At 26.2% G+C, this 27720-nt stretch overlaps 2 protein-coding genes across 6 annotated transcripts in view; one reads left to right on the forward strand and one right to left on the reverse strand.

Moving 5' to 3' along the window:
- LOC135923404 (PAX3- and PAX7-binding protein 1-like) overlaps window positions 1-10313 on the forward strand; it is a 31731-nt gene extending 21418 nt beyond the window's left edge. Inside the window, exons 10-19 of the mRNA XM_065458126.1 lie at window positions 5097-5178; window positions 6049-6158; window positions 6428-6627; window positions 7129-7309; window positions 7695-7813; window positions 7865-7941; window positions 9114-9180; window positions 9468-9614; window positions 9838-10001; window positions 10134-10313. Coding sequence (XP_065314198.1) covers window positions 5097-5178; window positions 6049-6158; window positions 6428-6627; window positions 7129-7309; window positions 7695-7813; window positions 7865-7941; window positions 9114-9180; window positions 9468-9614; window positions 9838-10001; window positions 10134-10176 — 1190 coding nt within the window. The 3' untranslated portion in view covers window positions 10177-10313. The remainder of the gene's footprint in view (window positions 1-5096; window positions 5179-6048; window positions 6159-6427; window positions 6628-7128; window positions 7310-7694; window positions 7814-7864; window positions 7942-9113; window positions 9181-9467; window positions 9615-9837; window positions 10002-10133) is intronic.
- A 452-nt stretch (window positions 10314-10765) lies between these two features.
- Window positions 10766-27720, reverse strand: part of LOC135923186 (uncharacterized) — a 44404-nt gene continuing 27449 nt past the window's right edge. The window contains exons 20-29 of one of the 5 annotated variants that reach the window (XM_065457795.1): window positions 19390-19488; window positions 18986-19145; window positions 18429-18877; window positions 18153-18321; window positions 17553-17930; window positions 17124-17450; window positions 16293-16405; window positions 15703-16145; window positions 11321-11418; window positions 10766-11000 (exon numbers count right to left, since the gene is read on the reverse strand). In XM_065457795.1, coding sequence (XP_065313867.1) covers window positions 10902-11000; window positions 11321-11418; window positions 15703-16145; window positions 16293-16405; window positions 17124-17450; window positions 17553-17930; window positions 18153-18321; window positions 18429-18877; window positions 18986-19145; window positions 19390-19488 — 2335 coding nt within the window. In that variant the 3' untranslated portion in view covers window positions 10766-10901. Of the gene's footprint in view, window positions 11001-11320; window positions 11419-15702; window positions 16146-16292; window positions 16406-17123; window positions 17451-17552; window positions 17931-18152; window positions 18322-18428; window positions 18878-18985; window positions 19146-19389; window positions 19489-27720 lie in introns of those variants that run through there. The other 4 variants (XM_065457796.1, XM_065457797.1, XM_065457798.1 and 1 more) reach the window with 4 other exon arrangements.

The following is a 27720-nucleotide window of genomic DNA, read 5'->3' on the forward strand; positions in this document are numbered from 1 at the left end:
ATTTCTTTCTCCATATCCAAAACCACCATGATGCCTTTTGTAGCTATCTCTTGCTTTCCCCACATGCGCATTTAAGTCACCACCAATTATGACTAGGTCATCCTTAGGGATTTCCATTACAGCTTCATCAAGGATAGCTCTAAAGTCATCTTTCTCTTCTTCCTTGCAATCCGTTTGAGGAGCATATACTGAAAGGATGTGTAGTATTGATTAACCAATGCAGAGTTTTATCTTCATTGGTCTATCAGAGATCCTGTTGACTTCTACTACTGAGGAGGTTAGATCTTGACTGAGGATGATGCCGACACCGTTCCTATTTCTAACAATTCCATTATAGTACAATTTATACCTATCTCCAATCATCAAAGTCTTCTGTCTATTCCATTTCGTCTCATGTATGCATGCTATAACAACTTTTCTCTTGTTCAACATTGATGCCAATTCTCTCGTCTTCCCTTTAATCGTCCCAATATTCAAACTTGCTAATCTTGTCTTCTTTGCTATGACCTTTACTTTACTTTTCACAGGATGGAGGTCTACACCCTGCGCGTCGCTTGGAGGGAACGCCCTAGCTTTTATATTCATATTTCCATTTGTTTCCTTCATTTTGTTTATTGGACAGGTATCCTTAGCACCCGGCTGTCCAGGTCTGTCGGTGACCGGGGTGTCATCTCTAAGCTCCGAAATTCATCTTACCATATGTCTTTACACATCAGTTATCGAAGAAAAACTTGAAAGTTTTTATGTTCCTTACCAGGATTGAACCTGCGTCCTTCTTCGTCCTTCTGTTTCTAAGCATACATCTAACCCATTAGGCCACCCCGGCGATTTAATCTTGAAATTATAAAACAAAATAATTATATTTGACATAAAGTCATAAAAAATTAATTTTAACAGAAATAGTCGTCATTTTTATTGATAGTGAAAAAAAGTAATTTTGATTCCAGTAATGTGATGTAAACCCTTTCTTAAAATTATAATTAATACTTTATGATCTTAGGGGTAATTCCATGGATGATACAAGCTCATTCCAGCATATCAATTAATCAAAATATTTATAGTTCTTGCTGTAAAAATTTTAATAATTTTATACTTTTCTGATGGAGTTGTTACCCAGTATAAAAAAAACTTTATAAACCTCTACAATTATGAGAATGATTTTGGGATCATGGCAGAATGGCATTTTTTGCAACTGCACATAGCAAAACTCCTTGTGATGGTTTAGAGGACATTATTAAGAGGTTAGCTGCTAGAGCAAGCCTACAACGAACGTCCTTATGATAATCATATACAAATACTGAGATATCCCGGGGGGTAAAATATATTCGTCAGCAACATTGAAAGCATGGAAATCAATCCTGAAAATTTTTTAACAGCCAAAATTCCTGGAATATGAAAATTTTATGCATATATTCCCATGGAAGTAAAAATAAAAGTCAAATTTTATTCAAATTCATTAGATTATTTAATGTATGATAATATTTAATTAATATGTTTATTATAATATTAATTCCCATTGATATTCATGTAATATAAATAATTAGCTAAATAAAGTTATAAATATTTGTACAATATAATTTCCTCCAAAATAAAATAGCGAAACTTATGTGCTAAATGCGAGACAATGTCTACTAGGGATCTGCATCTGGCCTAATTCAAGCCCAGCCCTAAATTTTTGTAAAAAAAATGTCCGATCCTATTCTAAACGAATTTTTTTTTATTTACCCAAAATGCCCAACACAAAATAATTATTTGTCTTCGGCCCAAATTTATTTAGATATAGAATATTATTTTTCTAATAGAGTTTTGCATTGCACTTAACAAAATCGAGTTTATTACAAAAATTTTAAAATATATTTATTTTATTTCTAAATTTAAGGCCAACCCGGTCCTATTTTTTTTTATAAATCTCCAATGTTTACCCATCTATTTTTTTATATATCTATATTTATAGTTTTTTTGAAAAAATTACTACATATTTTAAATATAAATTATATTTATATTCGATTTTAGCCATAAAATCAATATTTAAGGTGCGGAAACTTTTGGGCCAGTGTTCCATAAAAAAATTAGAAGGAATTTTATATCAATTTTCCTGTTTTTGTTTATAGACTAATTTTCAATATATTATATTTTTATTTTACATCATATTTAAGGACTATTATACAGCTATTTAATAAAATTTAAATTATGGTTTAAGTTAATTATTCTTTGAGATATTTAAAATTAAATATAGTATATTTTGGAATTTTTGCGTTTCTAAAGATGACCATATCTCAGGAAGTAAGCTGGGTTGGGAATTAAATATTTTATATTTTTACTAGTAAGTGTATATGTTAGCGGCAATGTATAATTTTCGGCAATGTGCCTTACTATCCATCATACAAATTTTTTTTTAAAAAGAAGGGGGTCGGGTTGATGCAACATATTTAAATGACGTGGATTGACTATTAAATTATTCAATTGTGGTCGTTATTTATGTACAGTTTATTAGTAATATTTAAGAAATTTACATTATATTATTATAACATTTAATACCAATAAAGTATTTTATATGAAAATTGAATAAATAACTCACGTTTGCTCATTGTGTTTTATATTTTAATAACCTTAATTCAGATTGTTCGGTTAATATATTAATTTATTTTTAAAGTTCCTAACCTTTTACTTGCTACTTTTTAAGTTTGTATTTGCGTTTATTCAAATGTGGAATCCATTTTTATTATGTTATACTCGATCACAGAGGATAGAAATGATAATCTTAAATAAATATAATCAATTTGCTTTTTGAATGAAAAAAAGAATGCGATTAAATAAAAGAAATATAATATGATGTATAAGAATAAAATTTTAAAAAAATATATAGTTTTATCAAATTAAGCTGTATCCATATTCGTTGCAACCCTTGTTTTTGATATAATTAGTTAAATAGTCGCATTTTTGTATTATTACGAACACGAGCCGGAGTCTTAAAAATGGCTAAGAATTATTTTTAGAAATAATCGTTATTAAAATATATTACAATAATTATATATATGATATTAAAGGGAATAAGAAAATTTATTAAATTTAATTATATTATATCTAAATTCGTTGGCAGTTAAAAATGTTACTCACTGCCTGCTGAATAAACCAGTATAGAAAAGTTATCTACTTATCGGCTTCACTGATTTTTTCAATTCATTTTTTATGGTTAAACGGCTCGATTTAGTCTATTTTAAAATACATATTACGTTCGCTAATAGATGTCCAAACACTGTAAAACGCTAACTCACTATTTTAGCCAGAAAATATTGCTTAAGCTTAAAGATTTCGTAAATATATGTCCAAACCTTAAATAATTTTAGCTCTTTGCGTTTCCAAAATGCCAGCACGTCAGTTTCACTTAGGCTTGCTGTCCTAATAGCTCATAAGCTAATATAAGAAATATATAAATGATATTGATACTAGTATAAATTTTAATTTATAATAAATTTTTTTATAAAAGTTTTTGTGTTCTATTTAAAATATTTATAATTAAGCGTTAAATTGCCATCGACGCCCCGTGAAATGTTTAAAAAAAGCTGGCGCGGTGCAGAGCACATGTCTGCGTTTGACACATTTTCTAAATTTAGGTTGGAGAGAGGGTAAATGTATTGGGCTAATAAAACCATCAAATGAGCACTGTGTAAAAATTTTTTTTACAAAAATATAAAATAAACATCTGGAAATATCAAAGATGGTTCTTTTACAAAAATCATTTTTATTTTGCTCAAAATTTTTCTTTTACAATAAAATCTTCACATTTTTTGATCTTCAAAAGAGAAAGGATCCTTGAAGATTTTTAAATTTTTAGCAAATTTTAAACCCTGAATAAAACTGAAACCAAAATTCCCCCTTTGTATTTAGACCATGAGTGAGAAACCAGAGAGAAATTGTTAAGTTTTTTTAATCACATCTGATAAAGGTCATATTTAGCTAACTTTTGATTATTTAATCAACAAAAGTAACGAAATACCCTTAATACATTTACGCTTATGATTTAAAAACGTTTCTGGGTAAATTATTGCTGAATATGTTGTGTTTTTCTTTCATTAAATGCATTCGCAATTTCATTATTTCGCTGAAATGCTTTCACGCTAGTGTCTTCATGCAAATAGTGTTGTTAAACGGCTCGTTTTGAGCCGAATTTTAAAAACGGCGAACTCAATATTCCATCCAGAATACTATCACGCAAGCTAGAAGATTTTGTTTGCAGAAGAAACATAGGTTTTGGACATCTATTAGAGAAATCTCGAGGCTTAGGCAATATTTTTCTGGCTAAAATATTGAGTTAGCCGTTTTTAAAAAAAAGCTCAAAACGAGCCGTTTAACAATAATACATGCAAATAAATTCGCTGTAAAAAAGTCGCTTTAAAAGGTTCAGTCACGATCAAAGTTTTGGTGAAACGACCTGATTGCTGTTTTTTGTTCAGGACATTATCCCGAATTTTAATTTTTTTTGTATACAAAGGGATGATCATTTTTGTTTGAAAAACACTTTGATTTTTATACATTTACTTTTTTTACTTTAATTTTTATTTGATATTAATTTTTGTCTCGCTTTTATTATGAAATTTTAATAATTATTTTCTTAGCCTGATTATTTGAGCCTATTTTAAAAAAGACTATCTCAATATTTTAGCCAGAAAAATATTGCCTAAGCTTCTAGATTTCACCTAAAAATGTGTAAACTTTTGTGCCATCTATGAGCAAAATCTTCAGGCTTCTATAATATTTTTCTAGATAAACAAATGAGTTAGCTGTTTTTAGTTTTCAAATAAATTGATGAATAATTCAAAAATTTACTAAAATTATTTATGATTTTAGAAAATTTACGAATAATTTAATTTATTATTCTTTAAAATTTTTTCGAATCGAATAATTTATTATTCTCAAATATAGATGAAATTCGATAGCCTATTCTAAATGGAAAATTTTTATTGGAACTTTTTAAAGAGAATATTTATATTTTTTAAAAGCCTAAAATTAATTTACAATATCTTGACATTGTCATGCGTAGAGCAATTAAAGCGTTACTACACATTTTATTAAAACTTATCTTTTTTTTTAAATAGTCATGAACAATAAATTAAATACTAAACAACAGCCTGAGGATGCCATAACAAAACGGCGCATTTCTGAAAGGGAAGCCAGGAGGTAAATTACATTATCAATGTTAAAATATATATAAATTAAAAATTAATTTATCGAATATTGCAGAAACATAAAGAATGTAAGAAGAAAATAAAAAAAATTGACAATGAGAGTAAGCAAAATTAGTTTAAGGCTGCAAGAGCCTAACAATTCTTTCTTGACCCTCTCAAAATATCTTATACCCCCCTACCCGCCACCTTAAATTTATTGGTTTTTAGACTGCCCTTCACCTGGGAATTTCTGATAGGCCATATTTGTAAGATCATTCCATGTCAAATTTATAACCAGTTTCTGTATCCCTTGGGATTCAAGTGAAATTTTATACGAAAAAGTATGCGTAACTAAAGCAATATTCAAATTTTAGCTCTTGTATATTTGGAGATATCAAAGAAAAAGTATGAAAAATGACCTATTCACACGCTTATCGATTGCCATCCAATTAAAGATTTACTAAAGATTGTATAAATTCTATTTATTCTTAAAAAAATGAATATTACAACTATTGTTATTATCTTCACCAAATATTCTATATTTATATCATATTATAAAAAAAATTAGACGGATTCCATTCTAAAGTTAAAATCCTTGTTAAAAATAATAAGTTTTTCAGACTTTTTAAAAAATTTAACAAATATATGAAGTTTTTGTTTTCATAGGGAAAAATAATTCATATATCATAATTTGAGTGATGAATAATTAAAAATATAAAAGCTAGGATGTTAAAATTTGAACAGTGCTTTAGTAACGTGTACCTTTAGTTTACGAAATTTTACTCAAATCGTAAGGGTTTCCATGAATATTTTTTGATCGATTTGACATAATGAGATTTAGTTAGTTGAAAATTAAATTTTTTTTAAAAAAAATCGATTATAGAGGTAGAAGGCGAAGAGCCAGAGAAAATACAAATGTAAATCATTTTGAAGGCATGTCTACGGATGACGAAGAAATACGAGTGGATAAAGATAATTCTGAAACCCAAATGAGTAAGTAGTATATATATCTAAATATAAATGTTGATAAATTAAAATTACTTTCTCAAGGCCATAATTCTTTATTATCTCTTATCTAGATTGTATTTTGAAATTGGCATGATTGTATATCAAATATTATAGGCCTTACTTAAATTTAGGCGTGCTGAACCCGCCATTACTCCCTCCCCAGTGACCCCATTGTGGATTAATTTGATATATTTACTTCCTCTGGCAAATTGAATCATATTTTTTATCATTTATACTACTTAAAAATATATAAGAACAAATCTTAAGTGAAGCATCTCCCGTGTTTCAAGACGTGGTAGAGGATTTTTGTGTATTAGAAAATATTTTGGCCAAATTTGATGAATGGAAAAACGTCAACAAAACATCTTATAAAGAGGCCTATATTAACCTTTACCTGTCCAGTATCCTAGAAAACTTAGTTCGATTTCATAGTTTAGGATGGAATCCTTTAGATGTATTTATATTTTTACAATTTATATTTAAAAATAAGGCAGACCATATATTAAGCAATTTATAATTATATTTAGTTAGTTATTGCGATGATTGAGATTTCAACCTTTTCATCCCAATATATTTACTTTTATTATTTTTTTAGGGGAATATAAATTAGGCCTTTCTAAAAATACCCATATTGAAAAATAAAGATTTATTAATGACCATGATTTGATTGGTTTATTTTTTAAAATATTTACAAAGGCTGGTTTTATACGCCTATTAAAAAATACAAACCTAACCCTAATACATATCGATGTTTTGGTTAATTACATTATAGTTACATGTATTTTTATTATAAAAGTCAGGTAGCACTAATTTTGAATATTTTTTTTGTAATATTTATATATTTTAATTTGGTATTTATTGTATTTTCTTTTATTCTTTACTTAATTAATAAATGATGGATTCGATTGTAATTTAAAACGATACCATATTAATCGATATTGCATAATTTTAAAAGGATGATTCAAAAGAAGATTTTAAAGGTTTTGCCTGGTATAAAACTCTCCTTTCTTACATGGTCAAAAAGGATTCATCTACTGACAATAATGTAACATCTTCTTCTAGCTACGACCAAGATTCGGATATTAATGTCATTATCCCTAATGTAATTCAAAATGTATTTTTACCCAAATTAACATGTAAATTCAATTATTTATTTATCTAAATATTACCACTACAATATGAATATTGTCATATTTTTTTTTAAAATAAAATTTACAAACTGAATCAAATATTGTTTGTTAGAAAATATAAAATTGTGAATGTATGGATATTTTTTTTAAGGATCTGACCTATTTGCCCAGTAAAAACAATCAATATACTAACTTTTTTTATAGCTATTATGATAAAATGTTTGTTTTGCTATTTTGACCTTGTCCCTACACTTTATGTTTGACTCCCATAATATCCTTGGATCTTTTAAACTTTTTGAAAAAACAGCCTTTAAATCAAGTGTTTACGGACAATTGATAGATTTTTTTTTTAAAATTAACCTTCTATATTTAATTACCATTTTTATAATAGTCGTAATTCAATACGTTTATGACCCGATGTCAACTAAGCAAACCAAAAGAATCGTGGATTTTATAAAATTTTTGGCTCAAACATTTCCGTTCTTCTTGGCCGAAAATACTAAAATTCAGGTTTTAATTAATAAATTATATATTTTTTCATACTAAAAAAAATATTTCTAGCAATTCTACAAAATTATTCAGCAAAGGATAGTAAAATCGCTTGAAAATGATATATATTTACCCATGTTCCCTCTCAAGTTTAATTTATTATAAATTTATTTTGCCTTACCATATTTTGTTTAACCAGAACATAAAACCCTCTGAACCACGTCAAATTTAGTAACCGTTTGGTCGAGGTTCCAATTTTTATTACACATTGCATGGATTAAGGAAATGGCTATTATTATTATTATAGGATTTTAACTCCTCCTTTGGTCGACATTGAGTTAAGGTCATAATTCTATTTTGGTCAGGTTTGGTATGATAAATAATAGGGGTGTAACTATACCACTTTTTGGAGGTCGATCCGATATTAAATTGATATCGGCTATAATCGATTCAATATCATATCTGAATTTGTATTTTATAAACAACTAATCGTTTATTTTTAATGCATACATATAGTTTTGTTCGTTCCATTTAAGTCGATTTTTAAAAACGGTCAACTCACCTCTATTCAGAATATTACACGAGCCTTAAGATTTTGCTCATATATGGCACAAAGATGTGGATATTAGCGAAATCTCGAGGTTTAGAAAATATTTTTGGCTAAAGTATTGATTTAGCCGTTTTTAAAAATCACAAATGGCTTTTGCATCACTACACATATCACTCATCTCATTTACTTTTTTATAACTATACCATAAAATAAGTCATTTAAATATATTAAAATGATCAGTTATATTGCATATTCATGAATCTAAATATTTTTATTTATAAATCACTTATTTATATAATAACATTAATCTATTTACATAATAAGTAGCAAATATATTATGAAATTTGAAATAAATTTTTTTTAAAATTAAGATGCCATTTGATTGGATCGAAAAATTTTATAATATTGGTCAATAACCTATATTTTAAAAATATGAAATATCTGTTTGATCCGATGAAAAATATCGGTAAACCCCTAATAAATACTATAAAAAATAGTTCTGGATTGGCCTGGCAAACATTTTTTTAAAATTCATACCAGGCTTGGATAATTAAACCCATATTCTTCACTCCTTTCATTAAATAACCCACCAAACATTTATATAATGTTATAACCAGATGTTTTTTCTTACATAAAATTGATTTAAAGTTAGAATCTTATAACAATCAAGTGACTCTTAGAATTATATTTAAACGATAATTTTAAATATATAATTTTTTTATAATACTAAGATTCAAAGTGGATATATTTTTTAAAAATTTATTTTTAAAGTATTTTGGAAACCAAAAATAGCGCAATTATAAATTATCAAAATAGACAATTTTGGAGCAGCATCAAAGTAAATTTTTTAAAAAAATTTAGGTTGCATTTGAAATAAAAGTTTTAAGTTAAAATTATTTTGCAAAATATTTATATACACGAATATCAATAATATATATCTTAAATTAATAATTAATTTTTTTTAATATGATGGGGGGGGGGGGCTGAAAAGTTAAATTTTAATTATTTTAGAACCTTTTGCTTAAATTGAAAAATACCCCAGTTATGCCATTGCATAAAATTAATATTAAGCCTTATTAGCCTAAATAATAAAACAATTATAATCATTTTTTAAAATATTTTAAGTTGATGGATAACATAATGGAATGGAAAAGCTTATTGTCCCATGAATTGATTAAAGAATTGGCCTTTGATGGAATACTGAATCGATATATTATCTTAGCTTTCCAAAATTCACTCATCAACCGACACGTATTCGAAAAAAGCTTAAAGGTTTTATTATTAAAAACAACACAGTTTGTGATCATATAATAATATTGCAAAGTATGTTACTTCCACATGAGTGGGGGTTGGGGCAGTAATATTGTAATTGAAATATCGTTTACTTATAAAGACTAATGTTTATAATAATACTATTATATAGGAATATCCAGTTATCATTATTTATTCTTCCTTTTTTTAAACATTATGAATCAATTTTTTGTACAATATTAAGATTTCCCAAACCTTGAAATTGTTGTCCGATTTTAACAGGGATGAAAAGGGAAATCTATTATCCGAATTTCAACCTTTTCATCGTTATCTTAATTACCTGCAACAAACCGTTAAAAATATGAGTCTCCCCAATTTCAACGTCGAATTTTCACCTTTGGATAAAATGTAATTTTATTTTTGCTTCCACATCATCTAAAATTTTAATTTAAAAAAATCATTGGTAATGATTCTAATATTAATTGTAAAATATTTTATTTTCCAAACATAATCTAATATTTTATTCATTTTTGAAAATAGTGAAACGTTGGATATTATCGAGGAAATTATTCAAAACTTTTAGGACATAAAGTTATTATGAAATCGATATCTAGGTTCACGAGTGTGGAAACATATCTCTTTGATGCTGGATAATTTAGATTATTTTATTAATAAAAAATAACTATTATTTTAAAATTTATCGTGTCCTCTTATAAAAAAAAGAATCGTATTGTAATAAAGATAATTCTAGTAATAAATATGTGATTAATAATTTTTTAAATTTATATAAGAATGGTCAGAAGAGTTGAGACACGTGACATTATAAATTAAAGATTGCCCTAATAACGACTATGATATTGTTAATCAATAAGTTTTATAGCTATGGGTAAACAAATTCAAATATTTTTAGCAGTGAGCAATAATGATAGAAAAAAAGTGCAGTTAATTTATATATTTTACAATGCATGATTCATTTAGAAAAATATTATTGGACTCCATGCCATTTCTCCTTGGGGACATATAATGAAAATTAAATTATAATTGGTTACAAATATTAGATGTTTTTAAGTTTAAATTAAATATTGCTTGATGGCCGTGGTATTGATATCTGCAAGAAATTCTAGGTAATTAAACTATTCATCTTATTTTCGTTTCGAAGAAGGAACAGTTAAATAATTGATAAAACAAGGGAAATTTATATTTTTCAAATTCTATCTACTACCATTACAGTACATTAAAATGAATTAAAAATATGAGATCAAACGTGTTTATAATTATTTTACATGATACTAAAAGAATATATAATTATTATAAGTTATTTTTCATAATATGACCACACCATTTCGTGATAAAATTGTCGATATCCTCGATCTCGCGACTTTCGTTAACCTTGTTGATATAAAAAATCTGTTATAAATATATTCTTTTAAAAAAGGATCGAATTTATTTTGACCAAAAATTGGATTCAATTAGACCCAACGTTAAAAAAAGGAGACAGCACTCACTAAATATTATTTGCTATCTACCTCCCCTTTCCCTTCCTTTCGCCATGTAAACACCGAATAAGACTCAGAGATTATACTCTTAAAAATGCGATCCTTGGGTTACATTTTATCGTCGATAAAAGCACAAAACGATATTTTAGCTGATTTTAAAAAATTACAAAGGTTCCGATCCCTGGTTTATAACCCACTAAAAATCTTTAAAATTATAAGAATATATTTAACCTTAAGCAGATCCGTAAAATTATCCCAATCTACTCTATTTGCGCACTTGGTTGTATTTTTGAAATGTATTTTACTGTTCTCGTTAATGACTGGGTATCCTTTATGAATGTGTATAATTTAATGAAATTTATATAAGCTTAAAAGAGTTGCGAGTGTTAGGAATACAAAGATTTTTTTTAAATTACAACTAGGATCTTATTTACTTATTTTCATCTTGAAATAGAGGAAGGCATTTTTTTAGAGCATTCTTTGTATAAATATTTTCATTTTTTGAGATCTTATGACATATTTCTCTGTTCAAATCACTTATAATAATACATGACTGACGATATTCATTAAAATGTACACCAAATCAATCAAAAACTGAGGACACTGTTTTAGTTACGGAGAGCATATATTAAAAAAATTTAAAAAGCGAAATAAAATATCCTACTTCACAATTATTCCAAAATTATTCTCAAGAAAATATGTATTTAGCAGGTCAAATTTAAATAATAAGTATTCTGGACTGGATCCTATATAGGTTGCCAAAATGGCGTGCCACGTAATCTCGAACTGATTTGCATTCAACGATGCTTTAAAATGAATCGACAGTCTAACTAGGTATTATTATATGTCAATGGCTCCTTCCTAGCTCAATAAAATTATGAATTTTTTCAGCAAATTTAGAAATTTAAATACATTACTAAAATAAGTAACCAATCTCCACAAATTAAGGAGAAAACTCGTAGTTAAATTCAATGAACTGGGAAGGGGCATTACTAGAAAAACAAAAATTATATAATATTTAATCTGATATTATATATTTTTTTCAGAGATAGCTGTTAGAGATCTGCAAAGTTAAGCCCGGCCCGAACGGGCCTAATTCTATTTCAAATAATCGGGTTCGAGCCGGGCCTAATATTTTAAAAAAAATACAGGCCGGGTCGGGTCAGACTTTGGAAATTTTTATAAAAATATCTAAATTTATCAATTTTATATTGAATTTTTTATGTAAAATAAAAATATTTTATTTATTGAAACTAAACGCTATATAACATATGTCTTTTATTTTGAGTAATTATAAAAATTAATTTCTATATTTCGGACCGGGTCGTAAATTTTTTTAAAAAAAATTTCGGGTTCGGGTTGGACCGGCAAAACTTTTTTAAAAAATTTCGGGTTCGGGCCGGACCGGCAAAACTTTTTTAAAAATTTCGGGCCGGGCTTGAAAAATTAGGCCCGATGCAGATCACTAATAGCTGTTATAACCTAATTAAAAAATTAATAATATAACTTCGATGTAGTGTAGGTCTTAATATATATCAAATATTTCGTGATGCTAACAGATATGATCAAATTTTAGGTAAATTCATTTAATTTATTTTATATTCGCGAAAGGCACACTTCATAATTATAAGGTTTATATATCTTATCGACAATGTGTTATTTTTTCAACTTAAAATCATTTTTTGAAAGCATTTTTTAAATTTAAAAATCTGATTTTACCGAAAATGTATTATCATGTTTAGAATGCATATTTTTTTGAAAAAAAAATCAGATTCGGGCTGGGTCGTGCCTAATATTTTTTTAAAAAAATCGGGACGGGTCGGGTGGGACCTTAAAAGTTTTTTTAAATATATCTAAATTTATCAATTTTATGTTAAATTTTTTATGTAAAATAAAAATATTTGATTGTATTTATAGAAACTGTGGACGCCATATAACATATATCCAGAGTTGTTAAACACTACTTTTAAAAGTAGCGTGCTACCGCTATCGCTACCCATCAAAAAAAAGTAGCGCGTTATTAGCTACTATTCTTTAAAAGTAGCATTGGCTACTTTTTATAAAAAAAATTTAAAAATAAATTTTTTTTATTTTTTGCTTATAATGTAAATGTATAGTAAATAATACATAAAAATCAACATTTATAAATATTTAAATATGGTTAATTTTGATTATAAAAAATTTAAGTAATAAAAATAACTAATTATGGTAATATTCATTTTTTATTTATTTTGTTGCATTTTAATAATAAAATCATTTCAATATTATCCCCAAGTAGAGCAGTGATCAGAAAGTATAAGCTTCGCCTTACTAGATAATCTCTCAACACTAGCACTTGAGGGCAAGTCAGTATATAATTTTATATACATATTTTTAATATAAGAGTGATTATCAAAAATACTCATTTGAGTTTTTTTAGATTTGTTATAACTAGCCATCTTTGTTTGGTATAAGACCATTCAACTTATTATATGTCTGGCATCACATTATCCTTTTGAGAGCTAATGCTACAGATCTTCTTTTTAAAGTCCTAGGGTCTAGCCAATGGTCTGTGATTCCCAAATAAGCTCTAAAAACATTTGATTAGATCAATTTATAAATATAAATAAATTTTTACCTTTTGTTATGTGTCCAACTATCTGCAGTGGTACATATAATTAGTGATCTACATCGGGCCTAATTTTTCAAGCCGTCCGGCTAGAAATTTTTATAAAAGTTTTGCCGACCCGGCCCGAAATTATTTTTGAAAAAATTTATCGGTCTGGCCCGAATTTATTTAAATATAGAAATTAATTTTTATAATTACTCAAAATAAAAGACATAAGTTATATGTCGTTTAGTTTCAATAAATAAAATAAAATATTTTTATTTTAGATAAAAAATTCAATATAAAATTGATAAATTTAGAATATATTTAAAAAAATTTCCAAGGTCTGACCTGACCCGGCATGAACCCGATTATTTTGCTTCGGGCCGGGCCTAACTTTGCAGATCTCTAACATATATATGATATTTCTGACAACTCTACTATTAGAGCATCACTGGGAAGACATCCCACAATTAAGCGGGCACTCTACAGCCCTATAAAGAGCGTCCGCAGTGCAGTGAATTGCATTCACTGTTTTCAGTAATTTACACTGCTGTCAGGGCCCGTTTAATTTAAGAGGACTGAAGGTACTGGTTGTGTATAAGCTAGGATACACTAATTGACAGTAATTTATCCTGCTGTCAGGCGTTTAATTTAAGAGGACTGACGGTACCTCTTGTGGAAACGCCAGGATCCACTGACTGACAGTAATTTACATAGATTATTGGTAAGAATAGTGAAATAAGAAAATATATAATTAATAAATAGTGTGCTTATCTTTTTAGAAAATTTGTTTCAATAGATTAGTGAATTTTTAATGGTGATCATTATTTATAGGTTTTAAAATGATTATGTGAATCCATAGTGATTAAATAATTGTAATAAATCAAGTGTATTTGATGGTAAATCTAGAAATAAAATTAAAAATGATTATAAAAAATTTAATTAATTATTCTGTGAAAATTCGCGTGGTGCATCAATAATCATTAATAGTTTCTTATCATATTAAATATTAATTTTGTAGTTTTCGCAGACGATATTTTTTCCGATAAAATTTGACCAGAAAAGACATAAATATATCATCTTGCCATTTCATTAATATCATCGTCTAACTCATTTTAAACTATTTGGATATCCATAGGCAATGACATTTTAAATTATTTACACATGATTTAGATAATACAAATTGAAAATATAAATTAAAATTGAAATATATTAAAATTTCTAAATTAAATAATAAATCAAAATAATTATAATTGATTATGATATTATATTTAAATTTTCATGTTTACAGTTACAATCATTATAATTTTATAAAGTAGTTAAGTAGCGGAGAGCGCTAAAATATTAAATAATTTTTAAAAAAGTAGCGTTCTATTAACTATAGCTACCATAAAAGATTTAACAACTCTGCATTATCTTCTATTTTGAGTAATTATAAAAATTAATTTCTATATTTAAATAAATTCGGAGGGTCGATAAATTTTTCCCATGCCAGCAAAACTCTCTAAAAAAAATTCCAGGTTCGGGCCGGGCCTGGCTGGAAAAATTAGGCCCAATGCAAATCACTAATCTACCCTATGAATCCAGACAATTTTGCCAACTTTCGAACTTAATCTACTTTATATTAGTTTTTCCATAGGTTTTTTTATATAAATTATAAATGACTCAAAGGTTAACGGCAAAATTGCCTACAGTTCATAAGAAAGGATTTTAAACCTGGAATACATTTTTAAAATTTAAGAAAGTTGAAAAAATAACACATTGCCAGAAAAAACACATTTGACGCTAACATATAAAATATTAAATTTTAATAATATTTTGTCTGTTATTTGGCATTAAATACTAAAAATAGTTAGAAAAATTTGAGGCAGCAAAATAGATTTTTTTGGTACAGGAAGATTTGAAAAAGCAACTTATATATATATACTAATCAAAATATTGTCGGAAAATTATTCCCTATACATTAAATCACTACCTAAATCAAAAATTAAATTATAAATCTTAAGAAAATAATTAAACTGACCTGTTATAATGCAAGGGGGATAAGGACGAACCTCTTCCTTTTCGTCTACTGAAGATATATTAGTAGAAGATTTACCTTTAATAACTTTGCCCATGGGCACAGAACCTGACAACCGTTTATTAGTGATATTGGCATCTTTTCTTGAGCATAAAGACCCTACAAAATATCCGGTTTGAGAATCGATAGGAAGTTCTAAGGTTTGCTTATTTGTAGATCTATCTAACGAAGTTGCTAAAATCCAGTCCCTCACCCTTTCTTCGATATCAGTGAGCATTATTTCTTCGTTGAAAAGGGGCGGGAGAGAATAATTATACGAAGAGGCTAAATGAAAAATATGTCTAGGTATATCGGGATATTTCTCAAGGGGTGAGAAACTTAGCGTCGAAGTTTCTTGGTCTGTAGTTGGGTTTTGAAATTCTTCTTTATACGTAGAAGTTGATGAACTTTAAACAATATAGAAGATAAATAAAAATTCCTAATAAAATTTTAAGCTAAATAAAAATATTTGAGGCATCCAAAAAATTTTCCATTATTTTAAATTTTAAAAAAAACAAAGTAATAAATAATATGCATAATTAAATCAATTGTACTCTTCATGAATTAACGAATTCAAATTCATAGGTGGGGTGTAAGAATTAAATACTTCAAATATATCCAGACAAAAGTTTAATATAACAAAGGCGGTATCAATCCAACCAGCTTCCTATAAGATATAACCAAAAATATATTAATATCAAAATTGTAATATTTTCTTTGCGTAGACTTATTTTATCTGTATAACAAACTCTTAAATATAACATTTTGTACTGTAAAAAAAGGGAACATTACCTTAAATTATATTTATACATATTAATATTCAGAAATGGACAACTCGATAGTGTCTCATTTTACCAAATCTATAAATTGGAAAATGAATTTTAAACCTAAAAATTAGTGTTAAACGGCTCGATTTGAGCCAATTTTTAAAAACTAATATTTTATCTATAAAAATATTATGCAAACCTTAAACAACGATCTAGATATCCAATAGCAAAATCTCGAGACCTTGGCAATATTTTTCTGGCTAAAATATTGAGTTAGCCGTTTTAAAAATTGACTCAAAACGACCCATTTAACAACACTACAAAAAATCATTAGAGATAATAACATATCCATATATATAGTATACAAGGTATAACTGATAATTTCATAATGCTTAATCTTAATTTTATCATTATTATTTATTTTTCAATACCTATATTTAATTATATCGGTAATTTAAAAATAGGTATGTCAAATATTATTCATAAAACTCTTTTCCTTTTAAGAGTTTCTAATTTTTTTAAAAATCTTTCCGCATGGATTTAGAAAAGTGTTTTATCTTAATTTAAAAGTGCCAAAATATGACAGAAAATATTTAAATTTTGGAAGGATTATAAAACTTTGGCACAGGTTCCAGCTAGATAAAATGCCAACGGGGCCGGTATTAAGACATCTGAATATCTTAAGAGAGCTAGATCTATTTTGGCTATGGTTCCTTTAACAAAATCAATATTTGGTCTGAATTGATCGGGAAAATCAACATTTGTAGATGACCTTGATATCGAAGATATATTTTTATGGATTGTATATAATCTTGAATCGCGAATGAATATATTTTGTAAAGCTATTTTGATGGCGGTTAAATGGGAAAACCATATCCATTCATTCAAGTTTTGAAAATTTGCTGTTGCTTTCAGTTTTGGGTTTAAATTCTTAAAATTCGATTTCTAATAAGTTATTCATTTTATTTTAAATTAGAAATATTGAATAATATTTATAAATAGAGTGATTAATATTTAATAATAATAAATATTTTTGCAATCGAGTACTTGATTTATTAAAAAGAAAGCGTTCCTAATGTGGGCCCAGAGTCGATAATTGCTCAATTCCAAGTTAAGACCATTTTCTGCCAAAGTATAATCTTTGCTCATTGATTGATTTGAGGAATCTATGTAGGATTCGTGTGAAGAGAAAAGTGTACCCGTATGGCAGGTGATAAAAAATGCAACTTCTACATATGTTCCACAGGCTATTTCATATAATTCTTGGTCTTCGTAGTTATAGAGCGGTGTATTAACAAATAGAGAGAATATTTTAAGCAAAATATTTTTCGTCGAATAATTTAGCGATTCATTATTGTTATTTGGGTTGTGGTAAGTTTTAACTAAGTGATGAACATATAGACAGGAATACTTGAAGTAAAGCGACTTTTTTTATGAATGAATAGGTAAGAAAAATAATTTTTCTTTAAATATATTATAGAAATGTTCATTTCGATTAAATTGAATATAATATAATCATTTATAACTTTCTTTCAAGGGGTCAAAAATTTAGGCTATAAGCGAAAAATGCGTTATAAAAGGGCGCGAAAAGTAAAAATAAAAAATGAGAAACGGCTTTTACATTAATTATTTTAGAAAATTAATTACTTCGGGGCCAATGGATTTAACCAATTCCAAACATTCTTCCCATTTGTTTTGAGATGTGAATATATCGAAAGCCATTTCACTATCAATTTTAGCCAAAATCTTGATGTACTTTATGTCTCCTTCCTTCATATACCGATTCTTCAATTCATTTTCCGCATATTTTTGGAATCTTTATTTTTTTTAAAAAAAACGGATTATATTTAATTTTCACAACTGGGGAATTTTTTTATGTTTATAATAGTGAAATAAACAAAAAATAGTTTTATTCTTCCTCACTGAATATCATTATTTTTCCAGTAATAATCAGCCAATCGTTTAGCATTTTGGTACATTTCCGATTTGATAAATATTTCTACCATATCCTTTTTACTACATCTTTGAAAGTTAACCATATTTATCTTGTCCAATTCGGAATCCGAATAAGGTCTATTCCTCGCCATTTTAAAATTTAAAAGAATTTCCAAGAGTTGTCCTAATATGCTGAATCTTCCGATCGACTGAAGTGTCGGTAACATGATATTCTCGAAAAGGGCGTAAGGATTAAGCAAGTTAGCTCTCTCTTCGGTAAAATTCGTATCTTCTTTGAGCCCGTCTATATTTTTCGATACTCTTCGGTTAAATTTAAGATTATCAGAATTGTTTTGATCGTTAAAAAAATAAGACATTGATAAGGCAAGAGCATGTTGACAGCTTTTGTCAGAAAGCTCGGGTTCATTTTTGCATGCCTGTTATAAAAGTGATTTATAAAATATCATTATTAGACAATATTATTCATTTAAACATTCAATAAAAATAATAAAATCAATTATGATGAATGTAATTAATTATATTACCGTCAAACCAGCCTTCGTGTATAAGTCAATGATTTTAGACAGCTTGTCAATGTATTGTGAGTCGGCTATATTAGTTTTGTCGATATTTCCTAAATTTCCTAAATTTTCTTCCATTTCTTTCGCTTTTTCAAATATAGATTGAGGATCCCCTTTACCTTCCCTAAAAAGTATTTTAAAAAAATTAATTTGTATTGTTTACTAAACTATTTCTTCTTAGTAGCAAACATATTTGTCAAAATTAATAAATGCCATCAATCATATAAAAATGGTTTAAAAAAATATCTTAAACAAAACTTTATTAAAATTAATATTAAATATTTAATTCATTAACTCCTCACTGCTTATTTTTATGGATAAACCAATAAATTTTTTTTTAACATAACAAAAAAAAATCATCTAGATACTTTATATTGATTTCTATCAGTTCTTTTTCCAGCGTTTCCAATTGTGATGGCAAATAATCCCTAGCTATTCTCATCACATCGTCCCATTTATTAGCTTTCCTTTTTTAAATTTAATTAAAAAGGTATATAATTTAATTTATTATATTATTAAAATACTTTTTATGTCGAAATATAAACAATTTACTAAATAGTTATGATAAATTTCAAAAAATAAAAAATTAATAGTATTATGAAGGGCCGTTGCTGGGAAGCGGCAAAATCGTGCTCATTAATTTGTGCGGGTCTAAAATATTTTCTATTTTAACAACGTTTTTTGAGAGCGTCTAAATAGCAAATGGTATCATAGTAATTATGAGAATATTACGATTTTTAGATTTTTATGTCAATATAACTATTAATGAATGAAGCCGAAAACTTTTAGTTTTAGTTTTATATGTAGTACTAAGAATATACACAGGAGTAATTTCTAAAATTTATAATTTGACCTAAAAATAATCATAATTAGTTAAATAATTTGTAAATTAGCTTTATTTTATATGTTAAGTATTCTCTTAAGATCGATAATAATTTTGAAATGGAAATATGAGAAGTGATTGAATGTGATATATTATTCCATGATACAACAATTTTTAAATATATTTTATTTATTCATTTTTAATTTTTATATAAAATAGTGACGAATTAAAATATTTAGACAGACCCGGGTATATTTGAAGAAGAAAAAAAATTATGCCTGGTTCTTTTATCCGGGTCAGGCATGCAGGACTTTCATATTTTTAATTGTTCATGTTTGATCTTAGATGCATAGAAAGTATTCAGATGTTTGGTCCCATTTTTATAAACAAAAAGCTCAAATTAAAAAGAGATGTATAAACAAAAAGCTCAAATTAGAAAGGGCTGTATTGGAGTGTGAAAAATAGGCCTATTTAAAAATGAATTTGAATAGTGCATTATTCGTAGATTAGTTTTATCCGTATCTGTATAAATAATAAAACTATTATTTGCATTCGAATTCGAATAATTGGAATTTTCTAAATAAACCAAATCATCAAATATATTGACAAAATTTTTTATTACAAATTAAATTTAAACATAAAAAATTGTCATAATAATCTGATGATAAAAAATATGTGATCAAGTTATAAACAAAATTAAAAAGTATATTAATTTAATTTATAATGCCAAGCCAATTTTTAAAGAAAAGAGTTTTTATTATGTTCTCTTCTTTATATGACATGCGATTTTTTGACAACAAATTTGTTCCAACTGAGAAAGACCTTTCACAAATAATTGATGTTCCTTGTAGATAGGTAATTATTTTTGATGGGGGATCCGATATGCATTTGCCTTCCATCTCATTAACATATGTCAGTATAACTTTTTGCTCTTGGCTCACTCAGATAAAATCTATTCCACACAGTTGAATATTATTTTGTTTAAAAACAACGTCTAGTCTGTTTTGTTATATTTCATCTTTATGTGTTTGATAGATATATATATCAGCTTTAAGAAATAAAATTATATTTATTCCAATTTAGGTAAGTTAAATACCTGTATAGCTGTAATAATTTTTTTAATATGTCCTTTAGCTTGAATATTTTAATATCAAAATCAGTAGATAATGATTTAAAATATTCTACTTTGAGCCTGAAATCTAATATTGTTTATATTGCATCATCGCCAGTTAAATTATAATAGCCCAACAATTTATCATATGCTGCTTTATAACCATTGTTAAATGAAAATCAGGTTTTCTATTTTTTAGGAGTTTTCAAGAATTAGAATATAATAGGGTATAACTAAATTATAAGTAAGATAATTTTCCCCACATACCATATTTGGTTTATAAAGGATATAGGATAGCCTTAATTTTTATAAGATCCTCCCATTCCTCCTATATGTATATATAGTATCATATTATTCCATAATTATAAATTTTAGTTTACCTCTGATATTTGTTTTTCTAGAAGAATTTTAATATTAGTCATTACATCATTGGCTAATTTTGTTATAGCAAGCTTTAACAATAAGTTTCTTTCAATCTGGTAGATGCCATCCCACCTTATTTCACAATCTAATTGTTTTAAAAAATTTAGAGGAAGGTGTAGTGAACTAAATATAATTTAAATAAGTTTCGATTTTTAGGAGAAATACGAATCATTCTGAAGTTTTAAAATAAAAGGCTCCAAATTTTTTTACAATTACTTTGGAAAATTAAATTAATTAGTAAAGGTAAAACAACATCCCCTCTCATTAATCATTTAAGTTCCATTCACACCTTAGTAAAGGGAATTGTACTAAAATTAACATTTTTTTAAGACTAAATCATCATTTTCTTTATCTAGCACAATTAATTTGAAAGATAACTTGCTAATGTCATTTATAAATAATAAAATACTCTTTAAAGCTCTTAAAACAAGATTTTATAATTGATTGTTCTGTAAAATCAATATTATCTTTGTATAAAACACTTGCAAAAAAAGAACTGCTGGTAAAGGAAATTGTTGATATGACCGATTAATACTAACCTTTAAATTGTTTTTTTTTATTTATGTTTATATAAATTAATTTTTTTTATATAAATTGTGTAGATTGATTTTTTTATATATTAATATGAAAATTGTTATATAAGCCTGATTTTTTAGTTTGATAAAAATGTAAAAATTTTAAAATAAATTATATAAAATTAAATTTGTAACTTTGATTTGTTCTTAATTAAATAAAATAAACTCGTAACATTTTATCTATTATTAGAAAACTTTATGGTGGCAGTTCCGCTACATATTCGAGGAAATCGTAAATAAATAAATAAATATTAAACAGATTCCCAATAATAATGTTAATATAAATATTGAATTTCCAATATACTCAGGCAATGGCAATTTTTTTTTGAGTAGATTCGAAGACATCTTCAAGGATACTCAGATTTCGGACGTCGATAAAGCAGGTTCCTTTACAAGAATACTACCAGATGAGGTATATATCAAATTAGACAAACTAAATAAAATTGGGCTATAATAACTTACAAAATATTCTTAATCCACAGACAATATGATTTTAACTACTGGATGTTATATTTATATCATTCTAAAAACATGTAAGAAATGATTAATTTGAAAAAGTGAAGAATAATTAAAAAATTTTTAATGATAAATCTCTAAAATAAACCTATATGGGACAATAATAATAAAACAAAGTCCATTGACAAATTAGAAGATTATTTAAAATTTCATGATAGTAAGAATACTCTAAGCTTAATAGGTAATTTACCAGATGAATTATATTTAGTCATGAAAGCTGTGTTTCCAAGAGAGTTAAATTCAAATTATGATAAAGCATTGTGTACATTAAAATGTTTATGTCCTACAGAAATAAAAGAAAATCATTCTAATAACTATAAATCTCTTAGTAACAAAAAATTGAAAAATATTGAATTAAAACCAAATATTTAAAATGAAAGATTCTTATAAACTAAAAGAGATATTATATAATAAAATTTGAATTATTCGTGATTATAGAAAAAAAAAGAAATAAACATTAAAAAAAACAATGAAACAAAAATTAAAGAAAATAATAAAATTAAAAAAACTCTTACTAAATGCGATAAAAAATTGAGTCTTATAAATTTGAAGACAATTAAAAGTAACACTAAGAGAAGTCATATAAAAACTAAACGTCTTCATTCTAGAATAATACTCAAGGATGTGATGAAGAGATCTTTTTCTAAAAATTTAAGGCTCAAAAAATTATTTTTTACTAAAAACAATCTTATGAATAATTATTATTTCAAAATACTTTTTAAATTAGAAAATAAGGGCATAAAGCTTAAATTTCTGAAGAGAGAGTTGGATGTACAGACGTACATATCATCTTATCATCTTTTAAAAATAAAAAAAACGCTAAAAATATTATCTAAAAATTGTTGATTTATCACCCTTTTATTATTCTAACATCCAAATTTGATCGATTCTCTAATTATTCATATATTCCGAAATCCTATTTAATAATGATAATTTTACAATTGGTGATAATAACAATTTTGTAAAATTGACAATGATAACGACGGAGCTTGACGACGAGCCAGCGTACTAAAAACGATATTAACAAACCAACGTGATAGAATCAAGCCAACGACTCAATGACTTATTAACGACTTGAACAATTATATGCAGGGTTGGCAAGTCGGTCAATTGACCAGTCAAATTCAGTCAATTGACCGGAGGAGTATTTGACCTGTCAAATATGGTTAAATACTCTAAAAAATTTAAAGAAAAAATAAATTAAAAATATGTTTAAAAAAGGGAAAAACGATGTAAATACATGTGATCACAATGTTTGCTTATTTTTTGGGTCCACATTATCAAGAGGAGAACTCACTAGTAGTGAAATTAATGAAGTATGTGATATAATTCAAGAATTAGCTATTTTACAAGGTAGTGATGACCAAAATATTTTAAGTGATATTAATTTCAAAAGCAAAAACAGCATGTTTAATATAGCAAATTATGTGGAAAGTAGTAATTTCCAGAAACAATCAATTCCGACCTCAAGTTAATAGATTAAACTTTGTCTACCCAGTGTATTAAGAGACAATTACAATTCCTAGTTCTACTTCTTCTTTAGAAAAAAATAAGTCGATTTGGATTAATATTCTTATGAAAATAGAAATCGATTTAAGATCTAAGACATCAGGAAAATTGATTAAAAAATATTAAAGAAAATGATAATATTGAATATGAATCAGAACAAGACTCTGATACAGATAGCTACACGTTAGTTATTGAATGACAATGAATTTAAAAAATTAATATTATAGATTCATTTTACTATTATATTCAAAATAAAGTTAATATTAAATTTGACCGGTCAAATGCACAACCCTGATTATAACATATTTCTGGTATCAATAAAAATAATTGACGATAAATTTTAAAAAATATACACAATTTTTATTAGTAAACACGATTTATCATCAACGATTCTGTTAATATCTTTGTTGGGGGTAATTTTAATCTATTTGCATTCACTATATTATTAAATTGTTCTCATTTGGAGTTGACAATAATCTCATTGATTTGGGTTAATATTCTTATGAAAATAGAAATCGATTTAAGATCTAAGACATCAGGAAAATTGATTAAAAAATATTAGATAATGATAATATTGAATATGAATCAGAACAAGACTGATACAGATAGCTACACGTTAGTTATTGAATGACAATGAATTTAAAAAATTAATATTATAGATTCATTTTACTATTTTTTTCAAAATAAAGTTAATATTAACTTAAAAAAAATATATTTAAATTTGACCACATTTGACCGGTCAAATATCGGTCAATTGACCGAAACGTATTTTACCGGTCAAATGCACAACCCTGATTATATGAACAACCAAAATAAATATCATTTTCCAAGACTATGATAGACTGCACGATAAGATTTACATGCAATAAAAACGTGAGTGGAGATCATTTTTTTAAAGGGTGGAATGTTGATATGACCGATTAATACTAACCTTTAAATTGTTTTTTATTTATTTATGTTTATGTAAATTAATTTTTTTTATATAAATTGTGTAGATTGATTTTTTTATATATTAATATGAAAATTGTTATATAAGCCTGATTTTTTAGTTTGATAAAAATGTAAAAATTTTAAAATAAATTAAATAAAATTAAATTTGTAACTTTGATTTGTTCTAAATTAAATAAAATAAACTCGTAACATTTAAATATTTTTAGAAAACTTTAGAAATAATATCCAAAAATAAGTTAGATTAATTATTCATCTAATATTTTGACCAATTCAACAGATTCCTTTTTAAAGCTAACAACCCATTTTATTGATGAAAAATTTTAATTAAATAATATAATATTTGATGTTCTTCAAATAAATGAAACACATTGAGAGAAAATATATTTAAAGCATTTGTTAAAATAATTAAGATTTTTAATTAAGAGAATACAAATTTTACCATAACATCGAATAATACTATTAATAAAACCCTTATTGATAATTAATTTTAAATAACATTAATAAAAAAAGGGCACAACAAATGCTTTATCCGTGTTATTAATTTTATTTCAAAAGAAATTTTATTGAGAAACGTTATCAGAATGATTGGTAATTCTTCCAAAAAGCTAAATTTAAGTAAACATTTATGTAGTTCACTACATACTCACCTAAATTAAAGTGGAATGGCACCTACCAAATGATTGAAAGAGACTTATTGTTAAAGTCTGATATAACAAAATTAGATGAAGTAATAACTAATATTAAAATTCTTCAAGAAAAACAAATATCAGAGGTAAACTAAATTTATAATTAGGAAATATATAATATTTTGTTAACATGTAGGAGAAATGGGAAGATCTTATAAAAATTAAAGCTATCCTATGTAATGTTGTTAAACGGCTCGATTTGAGCCGATTTTTAAAATCGGTTTACTCAATATTTTATTTAAAAAAATATTACGAAAGCCTAAAGATTTTGGTTATAAATGTCCTAAAGGTTTGGACATCTTTGTGCGAAATCTCGAGGTTTAGCCAACTGGCTAAAATATAGTTAGCCGTTTTAAAAAATCGGCTGAAATCGAACCGTTTAACATGACAAATCCTATGCCATTATATGAAACTACAAATATAGATTGTGGGGAGAATTATCCCACTTATAATTTGGTTATACCTTCTGTTTAGCCACCTATTAACGAAATCTGAAGGCTTGCGTAATATTTTTTGGGTAAAATATTGGGTTAGCCGTTTTTAAAAATCGAGCCGTTTAACAACTTTTCTGTTTGAAATTAATTTGCAAAAAAAAATTTGTCAGTATATTTTAGTATGATTTATTTTATTTAGAAAATTCCAATTATTCGAATATTTCGAGTTGAATACAAATAGTCGATTTTATTATACGTATGAATACGAATAGTAAATTATTCGATTCGTTTGCACTATTCGATTTCATTTTTGAATATACCTAGTGGACACAGAGGGGAATGCATTATAAATTTTATTATAGCAATTCTAAGCCCCACATTTTATATATTAATTGAAGCAGTTACCAATATGAATAAGAGGATATTTATCTAATGAATTTATTAAAGTATAAATTGAAGAAATTAGGAAACACCAAAATTAGCATCATAAAAACGGATTATGCAAGTAATAGGAAGAAAGCATGGACTTGTAAGAAATAAATATACAACTATGGAATGTATCTGGTGTGCAGCTCATGAACTTAATTTTCTTTTAAAGGATATAGCAAAAAATATATTGCAAATTCAAATTTTAGTAGCAAAAGCCAAAAGTATTATAGAGTATGTAAAATCCAACAACATTCTATCTACATTTAAAGAATAACAACTATTTAATTTGGTTTATGTTCCGATTAATATAATACAGACATTTGCCATAAGGATTTTATCAGTGCCATATACTAGTACGGCGTCGGAAAGAATTAATAACTTTGGAAATATTCATTCCAAATCTCGAATTAGGATTTTTTTTTAAAACGATAAAGTCAGGAAATAGTTTTTATAAAAGCAAATTTTCAATTTATAGTTGAAAATAACAAATTACTTAATTCTACATGTTCAAGTTCTGATCTGGGTATCTCTTCAAACAAAGATAACGAACAATATAATTTAAATTATATCATATTATTTAAATAATATTTTAATAGTCTATATATTTTTAATAAAACACGAAAATAAATCAATATATTGACCTGTGTAAAATCTTTTTTTAAGGAAATATCCGTTTTATTCGCCTAATTTTCAGAAAAATTTTCTTTAATATTTCTCTGAAATTTAATCCCTAGTAGTAAGTAATCTTACATTAAAAAAATTCTTAATCATTTTTTCATAACCTAGATCTAAATTCTTTCACGACTTATGAATATAAATATATTCGGGTTGAAAACTATTTTTTTAAACATATCTGTTTTGGTTCAGCCATAATTATCAAGAAGAGTAAGTCTTTATCTCTATCAGTAAAAATATCAAAAATTGTCAATGCCATTTCCTGCAAAATATCTTTATTTTTTAACAGGTTATTAATCATCAAAACTATACCTACAACGATTTAGACTAGGCAACTTTAAGATAATCCTATTTTTATCTTTAAGTAGTTATTTTTATTTAAAATGATATTAAAAGAATTGTTGGATTTTTATAAATTTTATAATACTTCTAGCCTTTGCTACTAAAATTTGAATAGGAAATTTTATTTGCTATATCCTTCAAAAGCAAATCCACGAGCTGCATCCCAGTGAATACGATAGTTAAATATTTATTTCTTACAAGGGTCCATGGTTTTTTTCATATTAC

Source organism: Gordionus sp. m RMFG-2023, chromosome 2 (genome assembly GCF_954871325.1).
Source record: "Gordionus sp. m RMFG-2023 chromosome 2, tfGorSpeb1-WG-v2, whole genome shotgun sequence".
NCBI classification, from domain to species: Eukaryota; Metazoa; Nematomorpha; class Gordioida; order Chordodea; family Parachordodidae; genus Gordionus; species Gordionus sp. m RMFG-2023.